This window comes from Seriola dumerili, unplaced genomic scaffold (assembly GCF_002260705.1).
Source record: "Seriola dumerili isolate Sdu_G_001 unplaced genomic scaffold, Sdu_1.0 BDQW01000301.1, whole genome shotgun sequence".
Lineage (NCBI taxonomy): Eukaryota > Metazoa > Chordata > Actinopteri > Carangiformes > Carangidae > Seriola > Seriola dumerili.
Window position 1 is genome coordinate 1377326 of NW_019174556.1, and position 20520 is coordinate 1397845.

Below are 20520 nucleotides of genomic sequence, written 5' to 3' on the forward strand. Positions count from 1 at the left end.
CTGTCAAGCACGTTAGCAGATAATTGATGGCAAGAAACAGCTCATGAGCTCATGTCAGACTCTGCCTGCCAGTTATAAAAGAAAGATTCAAATATAATCTCACTACAGCATACCTTTTGCTGACAGTGTGACAGTCACTTTTACATTGTGGTGATAAGAATTTCTATTATTTACCACTGCATCTCACAGAAAGAAGTTCCTTGATTTGAACCCCCACCAGAACCAGCTTGCAGTCTTTTACTTTTAGACTTTTCACCTTCCCCTTCTCCCCGTGTTCATGCCAATAAATCTGTCGAATCTGTTTGTTTTTGTGTGATATGGATTTGGTTTGGCTCTGAGATGGAAATGGCCAGGGAATCTCTGCACCTCTTACCTGATGCATACTGGAGCTGGCTTGTAGGAGCCATGATCCCGAGCAAGCTAAATTGGTTAAGAAAATGACATAATTTGACACTTATCTTGCTTGGAGTAAAATGGTATACAGGAATTGGAAAGCATGTATCTGTCAAGGTTATTTGTGTAAGAAAAGGAGGATTTACAAAAACAAAAAGTTCATCAGACACTTCTAGGTAGTGCAGTATATTAAAAGCCATTAGCCGCCATTAGGCTTGATTTAATAAACAAATGGATTAGTCCTGGTTCAATATACAGACAACGAACATTCTTTACATTACTATTTCTGATTAAAACCACTAGAGAATTTTGATTGAATAGCTGCCAATGTGAGATAAGATTAGATAGATAGATAGATAGATAGATATGTGCATGCTTCACTGACATTTCAGTAACTTGGGGCTCTGAATGTATTCTCGTCACTTCCGCCATGGCTTTAGATTCATGCTGAACACCTGAAGTGGATGTATTATATGGCAGGAAAAAATATCTTGACAACAGTTTTTCAAGCAAGTGTTTGCTCCCTTATCCCCTCAGTTATTTAAGAGATATCATCACACTGTTGTATTTCGCAGGCTTCTTGGTTATGTTGTCGTGCTTTAACATTCAGCTTTCACATTACCTCTGTTTTCCAAGGCAACCAACTGGAACAAAAACACAATTAAATGTTTGTGATTTTCTACTACTGATATGTTCTCCTAGGAGGGTCCTGTATGTGTATGTGCAGGTGGAAAAAAAGCAAACTGACTTACCCCTAGATACCTTCAAACATACATTTTCATGAACACACCCACACAGTCACACACTACTCTGAAGCTGTGTTAATTAGCCATTCTGTTTACTGCAATTTCTTCAGTACTGCCAGCAGCCTCTCCTTCCCTTGAGAATTACTGTGGTCAAAGAAGATTATACGTAGCAATGTAAGCAATTAAAAAAAGTTGTGAAAATCTACATTTTTTGAATTCTGACATGGATTCCCAGTGAATACAGTTAGATATAAGAGGTAGTTAGGTTGCAGTGAAAGATGAAACCACTATTAGGTTGATTTATGAAATGTGGCAGGATGAAGTGCAAACTACACTCAGAGGACAGTGTTTCTTTCATAAACCCAGAAGATACTGGGACTCTGCTTTCAAAATATAATCTTAGGGACATGACTTCTCCAAGGTAATGTTAATTTTCCATATTCAAGCAATTTCTTTTTGCACTGATATAAAAATATTATATTGTAACATTTGTAAAGTTAATGAAAATTCACAATTTGCTTTTCAAAGTCATATCAAACAATATCTGAACCTGTTTGCAGTCTTCATATGAGACGATTGAGTTAAGGTCGCATGACTCATAGTCTGGAGGAGTGAGACATCTATATCGTTGGAGCACTGTGACAAATATGCTTTTTATATACCTCTAATGAACTCTCACCCACTCCTGAGGAAATTCATTGTACCATTCAGAAAGACAATGAAAGCAGTTTCCCTGACTTTGGTCCAATAAGCTGTGGTCTTCTTTTACTTTTCATTTTTTAGATGAGCAAGAAACATCATTATCCCAATGAATGCAGTGTCACCACTGATCAAATGCTGACAGGCACAGTTTGTCAACATAGTGAAGCATTTAGCAGCTCAAGAGCGTTTCCCTCAAGAGTTGGTGGAGACCAAAAACAGAGCTCAATTATTAGTTATTGCAGGTTTAAAGTATGTCCATTGAATCAAGGTCTACTTGATGACTTTACTTTTAACATCTGAGAGTCTTAGTTGGTAGATAGCGTTTGCTTAATGAAGATTGCGAGATGCTGCTCAGAATGAACTTTTGTGCTTTATCTGTACCAACTTTTGTTATGTGGACTTAAAAGTGCAGGGAGCAGCACCTTCTCCAAAAGCAGCAACTAATAAAATGACTGCAGAGACATACACACACAAACCACGAAAACAGAGCCCGACAGAATTGGACCACAAAGCCTAATGACTCTTCTTTCTACCAGCGTTAAACCAGCTTTCTAGTGACACCTAAATGAACCCACACTGCAGCCACAGCCACATTGCTGTCATTTCCCTGAGACTCCTCTTGCTGTCAATATGGGGCTGAATTTTTGCACTCACAACAAGGTTTTACTCTCCCTCTTGCTTCATCAACTGCCAGCCAATTATGTTACCTGCAGTATAAATGTAATTTCTAGGGGAAAATTATTCCTTGCTGTGATGTTAAGAAAACTATCCAGAGCTATACATCTGAAAAAATCATTAGTCCAGCTCTGGCACACTGCGTTTGTGTCATGGAGTATGCTGCAGCTCTGCGTCACTATGGTGAAATGTGGGTTTTCACAAATATGTCACACAACTTTGTATGTTCCTCACAATACACCTGTGTTTGTTTGACCTTAAACCTCAGCTTTATAAATCTAATGTTGATAACAGAACATGCCTTAAATGAAATAACGATTATTCCTGCTTGCCCTGTCCTTCCACAAATATTATCTAAGTCTACGATAGCTCTTAGATTCTAAGAGCTATCGTCATGAAATCTCAGCTGAGGTAATTGGCTGTGTCTCATTTTCAAAGCAAAGATATTTTTTCTTGCTTGTTGTTGGATACACAAGGTTATAAAACATCTTAACTTGTGAACTTAGCGGTGCTGGTTGGTGTTATTTTTAAACTTGGACACAGCCAAGATACTCTAACCATGTCATCCTGCTTGCAGTATTAATGCTAAGCTAAGCTAAGATATTAAAGTAATATCAATCTTCTCATCTAAAGTGTATTTCCCAAAATATCTAACTATTCCTTTGATCCAAAAATCACATTTCAAATGACATATTTGGGAAGCTAGGTCTTTATAACTGCAGTTCACATAGGTTTTATAACATGCTGGTACACCATGACAAGGAATGATTTATTCACGGCAGCAATTACATTAAATTGGCTAGAAAAATAAATAATAGTCTGCAGGGGAAACAACTATCTGTGAACATTAATATGCGCTACAGACAATTTTTGCTCTTAACTCTACATACATATACTTTGTGTTGACTTAAAGTGCTTGTTATCAGGTTAGAATCTTTACCACGAACAGAGACAGCATTATAATTATCTTTTTTTTGTCCGTAGATTGCGAAAGGTGGAATAATATTTTCCCCATCTCATGAAGAAAAGTTTGTTTACAATTACATATAAACATAATAAGAAACAACCTAAAGGCATATATATATATACACACTGTTGCTCATAAAGTTGGAATAAAATATTTTTTTACCTCTTTCCATGAAATGATTGTGACAATGTGATTTATTTCATTTCACCTGAGTAATGGGGACACATAATGTAATCATTGCACCTGGTCAAAAGTGATTACTGATGCATTTAAATAGGAATAAACAGAGGATTGTGTCTGGAAACAAAATTATTCCAACTTTATGGGCAACATAAAGTCTGTTCTGTGACTTCTGTCATGGTGATTGCCAGGATGCAATGAAAAGCGATGAAGGACAAACTGTGTAAAAGACGATGTGTTGGCATTAGTTCAAACTAGCTCAAAGATTCAATACTAAATATGACTAACTACTAAACATGCCAACATTGATCAGGATTTAGCAACAGCTCTTTTTCCAGATGTGGAACACTCGCTACATACATTCAGTGTAAACAATAACACCAATTACCACACACATCTCTCACTGTGGCAGTGAACAAAATGATATGTGATTTTAACATCATTTGTTCTTAACTTACTCTCTTTCCCTTATACCTAGTTTTAGAGGAAACACACACTTAGCCCATTTCAGTAAGGACTATAATACAAGGTAGACACATTGTTGTTTACATAAACTAGCTCTAATGATGCCTACGCTGTCTCTAAGCCTTTTAAGTGATTATATTATGATTACTGTTTTGATTTTTTTTTTAATTGGCTGAAAAACAACAAAGACTACTTTTAAAGCATTTATGAGATATTTACGCTGTCACTCTTCTCCAGTTATTGACCTAAGCAAACTCAAAGGCCAGGAAGAAAGCTGTGTTTTAAAAAGAAATGGTTGTCTCACTCAGATTATGTTTCTACATGCACTAAGTGACACAGAATAAGCTGAAGAATGACAAAAGCTGAAATAATTATGTTGAGAAGAAAGGTATATAAAAAAGACACTGGTTGCACTCCTGAACTCCTCCTGCGAGTCTCTAGGATGTGGTGTCCTTACAGTGCCAGGAGCTGCAGGTGACAAACCCAACGATGTGATCAAGTCTGAACTAGAATAAGGATTAATTTGTGATGGGTAAGGGAGTGGGTGAATGTTTTGGAACTGAATCAGTGGCTGCCTCACTGATTAAATGTTAAACCCTTCATCAACCATTTTCTCGCAAAGTAAATAATTGCATAAATATACCTAATCATTGCCTCATCTAACATACATGTTGCAGCTGAGTTGGTGCGCTGGCTGAGGGTGCGTGCAATGGGTGATAGTGCCTTTCCAGTCAGCCTGAAGATCTTAAAACAGTTTTTAACTGGTTTTACCTGCTTTTATATAGACACATTAAATGTGCTTGAATGTGTTTTTACTGTGTATATGTTTATTTGATGTTCGGTGTCTGTTATCTGTTGTTTGAGTCATGAGGCTATGCTTTCACTGGATCATAGTTTTAAATGGTTGTACCCTTGTTGCACTAATCAAGATTTTTGTAATAGCAATGGAAACTAGAAAAGCACACAGTAGAGCATCATACAAATAAGAAAGACATGATGTAAATAGTTAAACAAATAGTTAAAATAACCGTTCTAAACAATACGGGCAGCAAACTTTAGTAAACTAAAGTGTCTGTAGTTTCTCTGATTGGTTTTTGCAGGTATCAGTCTGTGTCACCTGTGGTAATTGATCAGAGGTGTGGTAGAGGGCGGGATGACGGAGACAGGGGAGCGAGAGAGACGCAGAGCAGGAGAAATACCGACAAAACACTAGGTCAAAACAGCTGTTGAAAGTGTGTGTAAACAGAAGAAAGGTGGACAGCCATGGTCTTGCTCAATCACGGTTGATTCGAGTAACACGTTGCAGGAGTGTGTCTGTGCTAACTGAAGGCGGCGTGTCGCTGGACCAGAGGACGCCATTGCTAATCGGGCAGGACTCCCGTAGTGTGTCGGTGTTATGCTAAGGTTTACTAGTTGCAAGGTCAGAGGACACCATTGCTGATCGGAAAAAGCGGTTGGTGTGCATCCTGAGGAAGACTGCGTTGCCGCTGCCATCTAACTTCTCTCATCGGAGTTATAAGGACTGCCGCCAAAACGGTGAGTTGAACTTTGTGTTTTGCCCTGCTGAAGATAAGGATGTTGTCGGCACACGGGCCTGCAACGTTTTTGTTTTGTGTGTGTGTGTGTGTGTGTGCGCGCATGTGGGCTGTGGAGTTTTATGTATTTGATGTAAATCTGTTATGGAGGAATAGTGTAAAAGGGGTGAGGTCTAAGTAATTTGCCACAGACAAGACATTTAAGTTTGTGTTTCGATATCTTGGTATATAGGTCAATTTTGATTTTTTTTTTTATTATAGCCTTACATGTATTTTGCGGTAATTTATTGATAAACTCATTTTGTAAAGGTATTTTTGTTTATTATTATTTCCAGAGGTATTTATTAATTTGCTAATTTTGGAAAAGGTAATTTGGTTTAATATTATTTTGTAGGTTATTGGTTGTTATTTTAAAGTGGTCTAATTATCTGAATTTGGGGTTTGATTCATCTCAATAGTATAGGTTAATATTGTTTATATACTCCTAAAAATATTGACAATAAATATCTGTTCCTTTTCATTTTTAAGAGTTGTCTGGGATCAGTTATTTAAAATATAGACTAACCGAAGTGAATATATGTATTGCTAAGATTGACATGTTATGTAATCATTAGTAGAGCATTTATCAATTCACTCAAAAGAGGTAACCCTCCGTGATTGCTACCTTAAGAAATCGAACCCAAACACCCCATCATTCCAGCCTAAGGTGAGTGAAGACACTTAAGCACATTATAGAGTGTAGCGGTGCTATACATTATTTCCTGAGAAATATAAAGAAAATGTTTAAAAATGCCCAATCTCACAAGGAAAGTGATTTATAAAAAAAAAGTCCTGGATCCAACCTTTTAATCACATCTGCCCTAAAATTGAATGGCCTCTTCCATGGCTCATGCTCCATCCCTCCAACAAGCGTGTTGCAAATTGGCTCAGTACTTTTTCCTGCTGACAAACAAACAAACAAACAAACAAACAAACAAACCAACAGGCATTGGTGGAAAAACGACCTCCTTGGCTGAGACATAATAATGACTTGTGTGTAATGTGAAAGGAATCACTCATTCTATAGTTATGAACCCACATATTATTGTCCCGCAACTCTGAAGTCCCCTCTCCACACCACAGAGAGCATCTTTCAGCTGGTTTTACAGCCGGCAACTTTACCATTTAGTTTCACTCTCATCAGCATTGTTTCTGGATTCAGAAAAAAAACAAGACTAGGTCAACAACTTACCGTGTATGGTCATTGTGCGAAATTGAATACTGCCGTGAAATCAAGGTGTCCTATTTTCAATCTGCCTGGTATCAGCTGGTTTCAGCTCTTTATCTGTTTGCTTCTCTCCCACTCTCTATGCTGACATATACAGTGTTTTAATACAGCCCAATTTCCAATGAAGCTGTTCTTATTTACATGTTTTTCTGTTTCTTTTGTTGGACAATGGAACAAAGTTTGAAATAGTGACTAACACGGCCCATTAAGACTACATGTTAATTTCCAAGCCATTTCCAAGCTCCTACGCTGCTGCTGCTAAAATCTTGATCTTAAAACCATGACGTCATTTGACAAAATCACCAAACACATAAATTAAAGACAAAGACTGTACTGCGATTTTGGGTATAGGTACTTGTAAAATTATTACTCAGGGAGAAAGTTAGAAGCGACAGAATATGTTTTATGTCTTACAGAGCAAACAACCTCCATCTGGGCAAGAAACCGCTGCTTAGTCTCACTGCCACTCATTGAACAGCGTAGACGTGAGAGGCAGCACTGGCGACTCTCCAGGATTTGTCCAAAAAGTTGCAAGTTTTGTGGCTAGATGCTTTTTGAAAAAGGTCTCTAAATCTAGTAACAAATGCGCTAAGTTGGCAACACTGCAGGTTGTAAACGCCCCCCCAATATAAACTTCTTTACACCAAATCATTTTGAAAAAGCAACAGCCAATAGGCAAATTCTAATTCAGTCACGTGGTATTCGGCTGACCAATGGTGGAACTATGATCACTGAACTCCATCACTCAGGCAGTCACAGACAGTTATGATTATAGGGATAGCCCTGCTGCAGCGGTCCAGCCAAAAAAATAAAATAAAATAAAAAGATAAACCCATTGAACTTGCTAAAACAGCAAGCTTTATAAGGCGTGAATGTTGTGTTAACAGCTAATTGCAGTACCCCAACTGGTAATGCAAGTCCTAAAAGATGACTTGTATTATTGCACTGTACTCTTAAGGTTGCTAATATTAAAATAACGAATTCTCTAGCCCATAACCTGAACCTTGACCACCACCACTAACTCCAGCCCTTTTCTCAAGCTTAACATAAATCAACAGTAATTCCACCATTAACCCTAAAACCAAGTCTTAACCCTCAAACAGCCCTTTGAAGATGTGAGGACTTTCATCATCTTCACAGACAAAATGTCCTCACTCTCAAGAGTCAAATTGGTCCTCACAAAGAGCACACATACACACACACTGTATACCTTAAGCATGATTTTGAGCGGTCACTTTACAGAACCAGCCTCTGTGCAGTTAGTCTCCACAAAACTAGGGATGTAGATATAACTGATTATCTGACCCACTACTGCACTGGAGATGGAGGGAAAAGAACTACTGCTACTTGCTGCAAAACGTTGCTAGATTTACACCCAAAGGTAGATATATGCACTATGACGCTCAAGACATGTCAATAGGATGTCAAACCTATTAGTGACACTAATTTGAAATATTTTTCTGCAAGAGCACAAGGAAAAAGACAATCAGCAACATTGTTAGAGCTGACTTTGAAGCTTGCATATGTTGATCAGAGAATAACTGTCTTCTATCAGTGCATTTGAATTGTGGATTAAGTATAAACACTACAAAATACTGTTTTCAGAAAGCTGGGGACAGTTCTTACATTCACATATTTGCATCTCCTCCAAGCAGAGATGTCTGAAAGAGAAGAAGACTTAAAGTTACCTGTCACCTCATCGCTTGGAGCTACGGACTCTTCTGGGATGCAGATGCCTTTGAATCTATATCTAATCCAGTTTAATCATTTTGCAACCACTCTTATTACATTACACTAGACATTAGACGATGACACGTAAAGGTGGAATAAACAGCTAATTTAATTGCAGGTGGGTCAAAACTCAACAGTCTGAGTTGAAATTTGTCCAAAACCTGATAATCTATTCTGTATGACCCCAGGTCATCCACCTGCAGGCTGACTCTCCTCTCTGAATTGTGAATTATATAGCAAAGGCCAAAGGCACAAATCAAACTAACCAGGTGACAAGAACTTCTCTCTCTCTCTCTCTGTAACTTTTCACTTAAACTGGCTAAAAACTTGTTGGCTGTTGTTACTGAAGTAATCAAATTACAAAGTCACTATACTGAACTCCACTCTGTTTACACAACATTGCACACTATATACTGTATACTGAGACCTTTTCTCTTCTTTTTCTATATATTGTGTGTATTATCCACTATGTATGTTGAGCTATTTCATTTCATTTTTTATTGTCATCTGTTGTGTTTATTTTTCTATTATAGATATTGAACTGTTTTATTGATTTCGATATTTGTTGTGTTGTTGCATGTGCTTTATAATGCCCTTTGAAGCATTACAACCCAGTGTCATTTTATGTTCTGATGTAAGTTCCCTTCTTAAATACAATGAAATTACATTTTTAGTCTGCGGCTGCACAGCAGGTGCTTTCTGCAAATGACTTTGGCATTAGCTCTGAGAGAGAAGAATGGGGTGCATGAAACTCCACCGCAGGCAAGAGTTTCCCTGCAGGTAGGAATGTCTTTATTTTGTGTTTCCATCACCTAAGGTTAGATATTTGAGCCTGACATTTGTTTTCACATTTAACAAAAAAAAAAAGCCTTGTTTTCTGAAGTTGTTATTCTGTCCTTGCACTCAGTATTAGCTGCTGGCTGACACTGCTCACTGATATTAATTTAATCTTGCAGGCTAGGATTACTTGCATTACTTTATATTTTGATTTGACAGGAGTCACGATAAACAGCTCAGAATCACCATGTCCATGCAAAAGAGTGACTTAAAAAACCCTCAAATACAGGGTATTATCTTTGCCTTTGATCTAAAATTTTCACATACAGGCTGCAGTGTCTTGTGACTGTGATTGATGACAGCAGAAACAAAACATTGAATGGGTTTACTTGAAGTGCTGTCCTCTCTCCTCTCTGCACAAGTATAAGTCATGAAATACCAGTACTTATCTATTCAGATCAAGCTGTCCATGGACCAGCACCACCCTGCAGTGCTGTCGTTTAAAAGTACATCTCACTGACAAAAAAAGTGGGTGGATGATGAAAATCAGCTGTTTACAGACACTTGGTGACCAAGTGTCCTTGTTTCTATGAATAAACAAATTAATAGAATCTCTCTGACTAAACAGAACACTGTAGGAGGTTTCCAATTACAGGAAAAGACATGATCATGACATGGCATTGATCATCACTGTATTTTGACATCAAAATGTGAGTTTTTTTGAGTGTGGACAAAAGATGACACTATGACAAGATGTCATAGGAACCTGTTTCCAAACCACATAATTTCCTTCCCATTTGTAGTTTGTCAGGTCAAAAAGATGATTTTTTTTATGCAGAAGTGTTTAGTTGATTAATCAATTTGTTGATCGTCAGAAAATTAATCGGCAACTATTACGTTGTTTTTACAGGGAAAATAGGCCAATATTTGAAGGCTCCAGCTTCAAATATACTATGTGGATTTTATGAAGTGAATGAGTGTTGGATGAATGAAATGAAAAAAAGGCACTGAAAGGCATCACTTTGACATCTGCAAAAAGCGATAGATCTCTACTATTTTCAGATGAACCAAGAAAATAATTAGTAAAACAGTTGCAATTAATGTTGAAATAATCATTGTATAAGAAAACAACAGATTTCTGTTGAGAAGGAAAATCGAGAGATTATCATTTTGCTTGATTGATATTCAAACATGACACCTGACAGTTTAATGAGACGCTACTTACACAGTGACATCAGCTGTGTGTTGACATCCACAAAAACCTCAGCTATAACTCTGCAATTAAGAAAAATTGTACTTCATTAATGTAAAAAAAAATTTTGCTTTCAGAGTCATCTGAGATTCTCTAAGTGATTATTTTCTAATCTCACCCTGAAGGTAAGCTTTGTGAAACAAGGGCTGCTTTTAGAGATTATCCTGAACTGATTTTGTTCTCGCAAAACTGTTATTTTATTCACTCTATCTGCATCATTCAGTGACTATATTCTGGGTTCATCTAAGGTTTAAATGTGGGCTGACTTTCCACAGCAGAGTTATACTTTGCTGTGGCATTTACACCAGTCCTCCACATATTTCAAATTCAAGGTACAGTACACATAGTACCTTGCTACAGTGTAACAGTAAGTGTTAACGCACACCCCTCAGCAGAGGACAGAACAGCTGCTTGCAATGACTCTCAACGATTTCTGCAACAAAACACAATTTATTGTATTCAAAACACCAATGTGTGATTATGCTTGAATACTTACCTTGTTCCATTCATCTAAGGATCATGGCAATTTACTCCAACAGGGTCAGTAGTCGATGAAATATCACTTAACGTAAAATCTGTGAAGCCTTCACAAGATGAGAAAGCTGCTTCAGGTGTGTAGCTGCTGCATTTGTTCCTCTGCCTCAAGTGGCTCATTGGAATAAAAGAGGGCTATTTTATAGACGTGTATGAAGAGCTTGCAAATAGATGCTAAATACAGAATATAATAGTGATACCTTACGCGAAAAATAAATGAAAACTCAGGCAAGTCTAGTTTGAAAAAAGAACATTGAAGTAGTTAATTATTAAATCTATACCCCACAACAGTTGAGGAGAAAAGCAGGTGTACAGCAGATTTTCAAAGATCAATAATGCAAGACAATGTAACTACAGCGTTCATTTATTATGATGACCAAGGACTTCAACACAACTTAGATTTTTAAGCAGAAATGCAATAGATTTGCTGGCTTCAGCTTCTTAAATGTAAAGATTTTTGGTTGGACCAAAAAATTACATTTTATAGGTGATACAATCAAACTTATAAATGGAGGATTATACGATAATGACATAGCTGTGGCCCTAATGTATCTGCTGTCCAGACTGATAAAATAAATGTGAGAATTGATTTGCACTTATGATTTTGTTCATGACACTGCTACCACATTGACACAGTCCTCTACCATCTCAAACAGGAAGTGATGTGGACCACTACGTCGGGCCACCTCACTAGCCGTCTCCATGCTGCTGCTGTGGAGCCCCGGGTTCAGGTGTCGCTGAGAGAGGAGCAGCTCTAAGGTGTGTGCGGAGTCTGTTTTTGTGGAGCTGGTGTGGGAAGCAGCCAGGTGTAGGGGTGTGAGCCCACCGTTGGTCTGGGCGTTCAGTTCAGCTCCATGCTGCAGGAGGAAACTCACCACAGTGACGCGGCTCCAGCGGCAGGCGCTGTGAAGGGGCGTCCAGCCGTCGATGGTGCGAGGGTTGACTTTGGAGCCGGCAGTGAGTAAAGCAGACACAACATCAACATGGCCGCTGTATGCTGCACGGTGCAGTGGAGTGTAACCATCCTCATCACAGCAGTGCACCAGCAAAGGATCAGCAGTTAACAACCTATGGACTGTTGAAAGCTGGAGGAAAACCACAGATATGCTCAGGGTCACGAAATTACAAACTTACTACTTGAAGAGGTCATGCAATTGGAATTATTATTCAACACTGACAATTTTAATCCTGTTCGAGCCATTCATGTGGGTAATTTTTACCTCTCTGTAAATAAAAAATTCAAGACTGCATTATCTTCTAGTCTGAGAAATTCTGTGGTTTCCCACTCATGCTTATTCTGTGTGAGTACATACATCAGTATTTTTAGAGCAAAATCTCCATCTGTAGGAAAACTGCACTGAAGACACTGTTAAGCCTGACCATCTGAGAGGGAGGCAAGCCTGAACCCTTGTTGGAAATATTAAAAAGGTCAAGAAAAAGGTCAAACTATTAAACAAGAGAATGCCAGTTAAATAATTAAACAAGTAATCAATCATCAAAAAAGTGAGCAGGGGCGTCCCTCTCTATCTTGGAGAATCTCTTGAAGATTCATCTCTACTGAGAGCACCTCCTCGCCTAACACCCCTAAAACCATGTCTAATTAGCACTTACTATTCGCTGCACTTCTTTAACTGATCTCTTTACAGAGTCAGTAATGTACGGCATGTCAACAGGTGTTAGCAGTAATGAACAGGTCAAAGTGTGACAATAAAAGAGGAGAAGACTGCCAATGGGTTCTGCACAAAAAATGAAGGTAACATAACAAAAACCTAATCGGTGAATGTATTTTTGAAGGAAACACATTCAACATGTTTGTAATGTAATGCTTTAAAGATATACCAAGGGTGTTTTGGTGAGAAATGTTCAATTTAAACAAATCAATCTTCCCTAGAATTAAAGACATAACAAGTAAAAAATACTATTTAGTTCAGCTTATCCTGCCTGAATCATACCAAAGAGGAAAAATATACTGTACCTAACAAGTCATTTGAAGACACTAGTGGGTCTGAATTAATTAAGTCACAGTGCCCGAACAAATCACAAATCACAGACTGACGCAAATGTATATGTTACAGAAACAAACAACAGACATCATAGAAATAAATAGTAACAGAAATAAATAAACAACTTTGAATAATATGAGATTTTATCGCCATCCAATTAATATGATCACTTAACGTTTTGTATGTTAAGGTAAATGATTACATGGAAACAGTTATCATGTACATGATAAATTCTGATTAAATTAGGTTGATTTTTTTTTTACCATGTGAAGAATAACTATCCACAGGGTGCATTATTTTTTTTAATGTTAGTGGCACTGAAAACTTTCAGGGTGAATAAAATGTGTTTGTTTTTTGTCAAATGTTCTGTTTATTTATTGCCTCGTATGCAAAGTCGCATGGCTTTTCCATTCCTCAGTCTAATTTCTGCATTTATTTACAACTAAATGTTGACTTTGCTGCATGGGACAGGGTTTTATTTGAGGTTTCTTCTGCTCTAAAGGTTCAAAATTTATTTTGATTTAATATCATTACATGGTCATCTTTGAAAGTTTTCTCTTGGATGTTTACGAAATTGGCACTGTACTCCTTAAGTACTGTGAGAAGGCTATGGATGTAATACAGGATGCTTCTGCTGTGCATAAAAGCAGCTTTTGTTACACTTTGATATTCTTCATGTAAATCTACAGAAAACAAACACAGTAGGTTTTTGGACCTTGTCATTGGACAGCAAGACTACAAGGAGCAATTCTGCGTACTTTATACCTAATCAGCATTCATAGCAGCCAGTCTCTCACAGACACATTTATTATGCTCTAATAGCTCTTTATTAGATGCAATAAACTGATAATATCACAAAAGCAGGCACACAAGTAAAATCCAAATTACTTACAGTATTACATATTAATTGCATGTGGTTACACACTCTTGTGCTTGTCGGTGTGAGTGAGGCAGGGATGAGGGCTGCGCTGTATATCCTTGTGACTGGGGAGCTCACCTGTCAGTACAACCACCATCTTCACACAATACGCTATGTCAAGATACAACTTTGATCAGTGGTAGAAGCATATGTTCCAATTCTCTGCAAAATGCTTGAGCAAAATTAGTATTCTTTGGCCAGTCCATACTACTGTTAATTTTGTCAACTATTTTGAGGGTTTATTCTTGGTCTTAGTCCTGAGATAAAACATCCATGTTAGTCTCAGTCATATTTAGTCAACCCCACCCTTCTTAATTTTAGTTTAAAAACTTAAAAATTGTCATGACACTAAAGGCTGGAAGGCCTATATGCTGAAATTATTTAAACGGCTTAAGTGATTACTACTTGCATTCCTCCGACCTCCAGACCTGACAAATAAATACTCCCCCCTCGCAATTAAAATTATCAGCTTCCTCTATAATTAGTAATTTTTTTTTTTTTCAACAAACAATCAGATTAACTTCTTCTTGGCATAGCAGTTAAGCTGTTAGTACAGTTAGAAGGTCCTGCATTCATACAACACCAGTGCTTTTTCTGTGTCTGTGAGGTTACATGTTTATTCTTTGTGTGTTTCCTCCCAGCTCAAAAGAGATGCTGTATGAACTGTATGAAGACTGTATGAAGATGTGTGGGTAGCATCATATTTCCCTCCACACTCTAGATCATTCCCGCCAAGTGGTCATAAACTATGATGCTGAATCTGTTACTTGGCTTTACTAATGATCTTTTATGTATTCATTAACAATAAGTATAGGCTGTTTTTCAGAGACATTGACCTGTAGTTTCATGGCAGTATGTGCTCATGGAAAACCAGTGGCAATGTCAGCAAAGAGAGTGGAAAAATGGGGCTACTTGAGAATAATACACTGCATGGGTTAACCCTGTGGCAGTCATCTCAACCTCCGACCCAATTTATCCCCTGCTTAGCACTGCCGCAGCAAATCAAGTAAAGTTTTGGTCACTTACGCGATTGTTTTCCGCTGCCCACAATATGAGCTCTGCTGGTTTGTCTTTGAGAGTTTCCTCCTTTTCTAGATACCACTCCTCGCTGTGGTCCTCCTCCTCCTCCTCCTCCTCCTCTTCCTCATCCTCCTCCTCATTATTCTTGCTACCAGACCACAGGCTGCTGGCCCCACGGGGGATCAAATGTCCATGTGTGTTCAGAAGCTCAAGCTGATTAAAATCTTCAGGAAACTCCATCACTGCTCTGTTTTTATCAGAGAATGCAAGATATATAAAGACAAAAAGAAATCGGACAGATATATGGACTTAACTCATGAAGAAGAAATACACACACACACACACACACACACACACACACACACACACACACACACACACACACACACACACACACACACACACACATTATTTCAATTTCCTGATTAATATTCTATGTCTAGTGTATTTAAGAAAAGCATATCAAAGGCATTTAAAATATTAACACTGTCCATGAAAAGCTGAACTGCCTCAGGATGTCTTTGTTTCGCAGTTGTCATTGGTTACCTTGATTCTGAAGAGGGCAAGACCACTGGGCTTTTAAAATCTTGTTTTAAAACATTATCAAGGCCCTACTATCTGAAATTCCTGTACTTTTTTTTTAGCCTCTCAGCTTTTCTTTGATATCATTCTAAATTGAATATCTTTGTGTTTTGGACAGTTGATTGGACAAAAAAAGCTATCTGATTACTTTGTTTCTGAGAATAGTGATGGAAATTTTTCATAAGTTTCTGACATATTATTGACCAAATGATTAATAAAAAAAACAAACAATAATGCAGATAAACAGAAAAAGCACACTTGCAACTGTAGATTTTGCCCTGACCTTTAACATTTCTTTTTCTATTTTGCATTGTACAAACAAACACAACTGTTGTTAGGTGGAATGATAAGCATGATAAGCATACCAGCATGACATGCATACTGTAATATTTTGTCCAATCTATTTACATCGATAAGGGACAAATTAGAAACACCTCTCAGTATAATGAGTTAAATAGCACCACATACCACATCTTCCAAACTGATCATTAAGTTGAATCAACACACCTATTAACCAGTCTCAAAATAAGAGGGATGTGGTTTATTGCAAAGCTGTTGTCATAGTAATGGTGGTGTAGCTACTTTTAGTTTTAGCTAGCTGCTAGCCTCAGTTTGTGAGAGAGAGAGAGAAGAGATAATTTTGTCTAAGAGAAGGTTAATTGGCGATGTTTGCAAACCCTGAGAGCTCGTTTTAAAACACTTGCTTATCTCTAGAATAAACAGCATTCAGTCCACAGAATGATTAAAAAAGAGAAAAGAAAGATTTTCACTCCTTTCCTCTCCTGCCTGTATAGTAAACAGAATTGCAACTGTGGGAACTTGTTTAAAATCCTTTACATTGTTCAGCGGGAGAAATACTATTTCATCCAGACGGTTGAAAAGTGTTCAGAAAACAGCGTCAGAACAGCGGTAAGTGTTTTTAAACAACTTTGTTGAGTTTTTGTGGATCGTACGTTAATTATCTTGACATGAATAGACGTGAATGTACGGTAATCATACACTGTATACAACGATTTTTATTTAGATAGTCCTGCTATCTCTGATGTTGATACATGATGACACTTTACGGGACGATATTTGCGTTATATTTAAATACACCTGACTTAATGTAGTTGTAAGTATGGTTGAATTCACAAAACTGATTAAGCCACTTTTCAATTTACTGTCCAACGATTCCATGCCTTAAGTTTACATTGACGTTACAGAATGCCCAAGGTTCTATGTTTGAATTTTACATTGATGTTCCATTCTGCCCAACGTTCTATGAAATTACATGTAGCCTAGCTGTTGAGGCTAACATTTGGTTAGCATTTCTCGTATCAGAACCGCATCTATTCTCACTCAGTCAGGAGATTTAACCAAAGTGCTAATAGCCTAATAGCCCTTATAATCCCCAATAGCATCTCTGTCATTTAACGACTTAAAGGAATAAAACATAACATAATTTTACCCTCACCTTCCAGTTTTGCCGGTTCAAAACAAACCACGGACTACTGTAGCGAAGACAAGTGGGATACGTAGTTGTTTTCCAGGTTAGCTTCAGTGAGATTTACTATCAAAAGACTCGACTACCCATAAGTACGCGCAGCTTCTTTTTCTTCTTCGTTGGCTTAAATTCTAGTGATCTAGACGCTGTATCCGCCTGTTTCTGCCACCTGACATCCATCATTTGCATTGAACGAAAGCTAAACGATGCCTGGAAGAAAATCACATCACTTCTAAATATAGAGTAAGCTATATGAACATGCTGGAGTTTTTATGTCAGTATATCAATTAAAACACTTTTGCTAAGAGTGTACAGAGTGTAGATGGAGACTTCCATTAACGCAATGTAATAATTTAAATGACACACCTCGACATTGGTGTAAAGTAAAAACACTGCTTTTCCCATCATTAAAGTGGTCCTAAGGAGATTTGTATGGAGAGTTAATCCTATAGGAGAGCTCCACCACAACAAAAAAACAAACAAATGACACTGGCTCAGGCTTTAATTAGACAACATTATGCTACATTAGTATAAAATGCACTCAGTTTGATGGAACCAGCCTGGCATTTTTGTAAATCAGAAAATTGACGGAAAATTCATAATAACAGAATGTCTAGCTTGCAACACCGTACTCTGCAGGTGCTTTTTTTTTCATAATAACCCCTGGATTTACAACTCAGTACATCCATAAACATAAAAGGCTGCAAGACCCAGTAAGCCCTAATAAATACATCCTGGTACAATTTCCCAAAGGCAATGCATCCAAATAAACAGCAAAACCACAATTCAGTAATAACTTTGATTTGTTATTTTTTATGTATTCTATGACAATTAGCTAATCTGTTCATGCAGTGCATAGACCATCTTTGTCTACCTGTAAAAGGAAATACATTATAATTACTACATAAACCATATATATTACATATGTACATGGCAATGTTTTATGTCCATCAAACCAAGTAAAATGCAAAACTACTACTACTACAAAACATCTACTTTTAAACCCTGTGGTGTTTAATTTTAGCAACAGCCACTGGTGCACTACTTGTCCCTGCATGATTAAAAGTGCTGGGTGGTTGTCATCTGTTGACAATGACTAGATTCAGTGGTACAATAGAGAAAAAAACATTACAGAAACTAATTGAACCTTTTGCAGACTATACAAAGGGTCCTTTGAAATGTTGCAAGGAAAAGGAGGACAACTTGGATTTTTGGAACGCATTAAGGTGATTTGCATTTCCAGCCAGAAAAGTCATCAGAATTAGTCACTGCATGAGCCACATCTTCCGTCACTGTTGGATAGGAGCACAGTAATGAAGTAAGCACAATGTCTCTGTGTCTACTCATTATTGCAATGAGTTATACATGGCGTTTGCGCTGCTTGATAATCTGATGTTCGCCTGGGCTTGAGCTGGTAAAACTATATTTAAAATAGCAACTACAGAGCTCCATAACAATACAGTGTTAAGTTGTACTGATGCAGTCAAAATAATACTTCTGATCCCTATTATTGTTTTAATGTTTTTTTCTCGCTTGCTGGATGGTCAGAACATCATAACACCATGCTCGTGGACTCAGAGACACTTCAGGAATAATTTGGTTACTGATGTTGGGCCATTGCCCTTCAGTTAATTGAAGGGCATATGTAATGCATGTACATCCCTTCTACTCATGACAAAACAGAATCATAAATAGTGTCCTTGGGAAAATGGAACATATATTGTACTTGAAGACTGCATTAATTATCAGCCAAATACGGAGAAGTGATGAAGCTCTTTCATCAAAATTCTTGCCATTCAATGATTCAGAGTTGAATAGGGCAAAGAAATGCATCATTCTAATAATAATAATAATAATAATCTTTATTTCTAGGTCACTTTTTGAAACCCAGGTTGATTCGCAAAGGGAAACAATCAACAACAATAAAAGCAAAAATAGAACTTAAAGCAACAATTCAACATTTTGGACAAGAATTGTTGTGTGTGTTGTTGTTTACACTTTAGTCTTTGTATGGATTAAAGAAGTGAGATTATCAGTAAACTAAATCCGTCGTCAAGTTCATCATGTGTGTTAAGTCATTCTATAAATCACATCCAATCAGTGATGTCTGAGAGACTGTGTGTGATGGATAGACTTAAAGACTGGGCCTGATCCATGGTGACTCCAGATTTCATTGTGGGGACAAGAAGAACACGCTACACAATTTTTTTGATGACCAAAATGTAAAAAAATTTAAATAATGAAAAAAATAATGAATTATTGAAATAATTAGTAAACAAGTCCCCATGTCCTCACACTTCCTTTTATCATCATCCATTATGTAAGACCATGTCTCAAGAAAACAGATATTTGTGTGAATGAATTAATGTGTGAATGACTCTAACACTGTTATAGTCATTGTTTTCACACAAATTATTACTTCTTCACTTGCCATTTTAGTTTAAGGATGTGACTCAGATGGTGATAAGAAATGACTGTCATGAATCTGGGCCTCCTCAATAATTCTAAATTATATATTTTATTATCCACATCGTATTTGGGGCACCTGTTACAGCACAGAAGGTTTGCAGAATAATTTTCCACACTAAGTAGCAATCGGCAAAGTCTTTGTCTTAAATAATCACCGCTGCTTGGTCATCATAATACTTCTGGTAAAAGAAGTTTGCGCTGAAAAATTAGACCTCAGGATCTTCCTTCGAAACTCTAGGATATCTAAGAAAATAAACAATGTTGGCCTGTGCTTAACCATCAGTGAGGCCACTGCCGAGTGATGTGTAAAAAGAGGGAATTCTCACAAAATATGTAAATTATGAATACACCACCACTTCACATGAACCAATTAAAACCAAATCAAAACTGTTCTGTGACAATCAAATTTACCTATTCACATCAAGCTAAACTAAGCTCAAACCACACAGTAAAGCAAACGTGCCACGTGACTACCACCCCGTCCTCCCTTTTAACACATTAGAAAGCCCTACGAGAAACATGAAACAGAAATTAGCCCATTACAATGATTAACTAAAGTCAGGAAAAAAAGTTTGGCTCCTCTAGTAGCATATTTGTTTAAAAACCTGCTAAATAAGAACACAGTCCAGTAAGAGAACTGCACTTGTTTCTTGGCTGATGTGCACAACCAATCACTCCAAGTGTCATGGGTTGCCATGACAGACAATTTGTGTTTGAGTTTTTGCATTATGTTTGCACTTTGAGTTTGGTTTTTGTCACTATTTTAGTACTCTCCACTTCCACACCACCAACCAGATTATTAGTAGACAAAAGTTAC

The 20520-nt window shown here is 37.4% G+C and overlaps 1 protein-coding gene across 1 annotated transcript; it reads right to left on the reverse strand.

Moving 5' to 3' along the window:
* Positions 1 to 11572: 11572 nt before the first annotated feature.
* Positions 11573 to 17278, reverse strand: ankrd49 (ankyrin repeat domain 49). The gene is made up of 3 exons (XM_022758551.1): positions 17205 to 17278; positions 15173 to 15413; positions 11573 to 12309 (listed from the first exon to the last, which is right to left on the reverse strand). Exons 2-3 carry the CDS (start codon positions 15404 to 15406, stop codon positions 11833 to 11835), a joined length of 711 nt encoding a protein of 236 aa, XP_022614272.1. The 5' UTR covers positions 15407 to 15413; positions 17205 to 17278; the 3' UTR covers positions 11573 to 11832.
* Positions 17279 to 20520: the final 3242 nt, after the last annotated feature.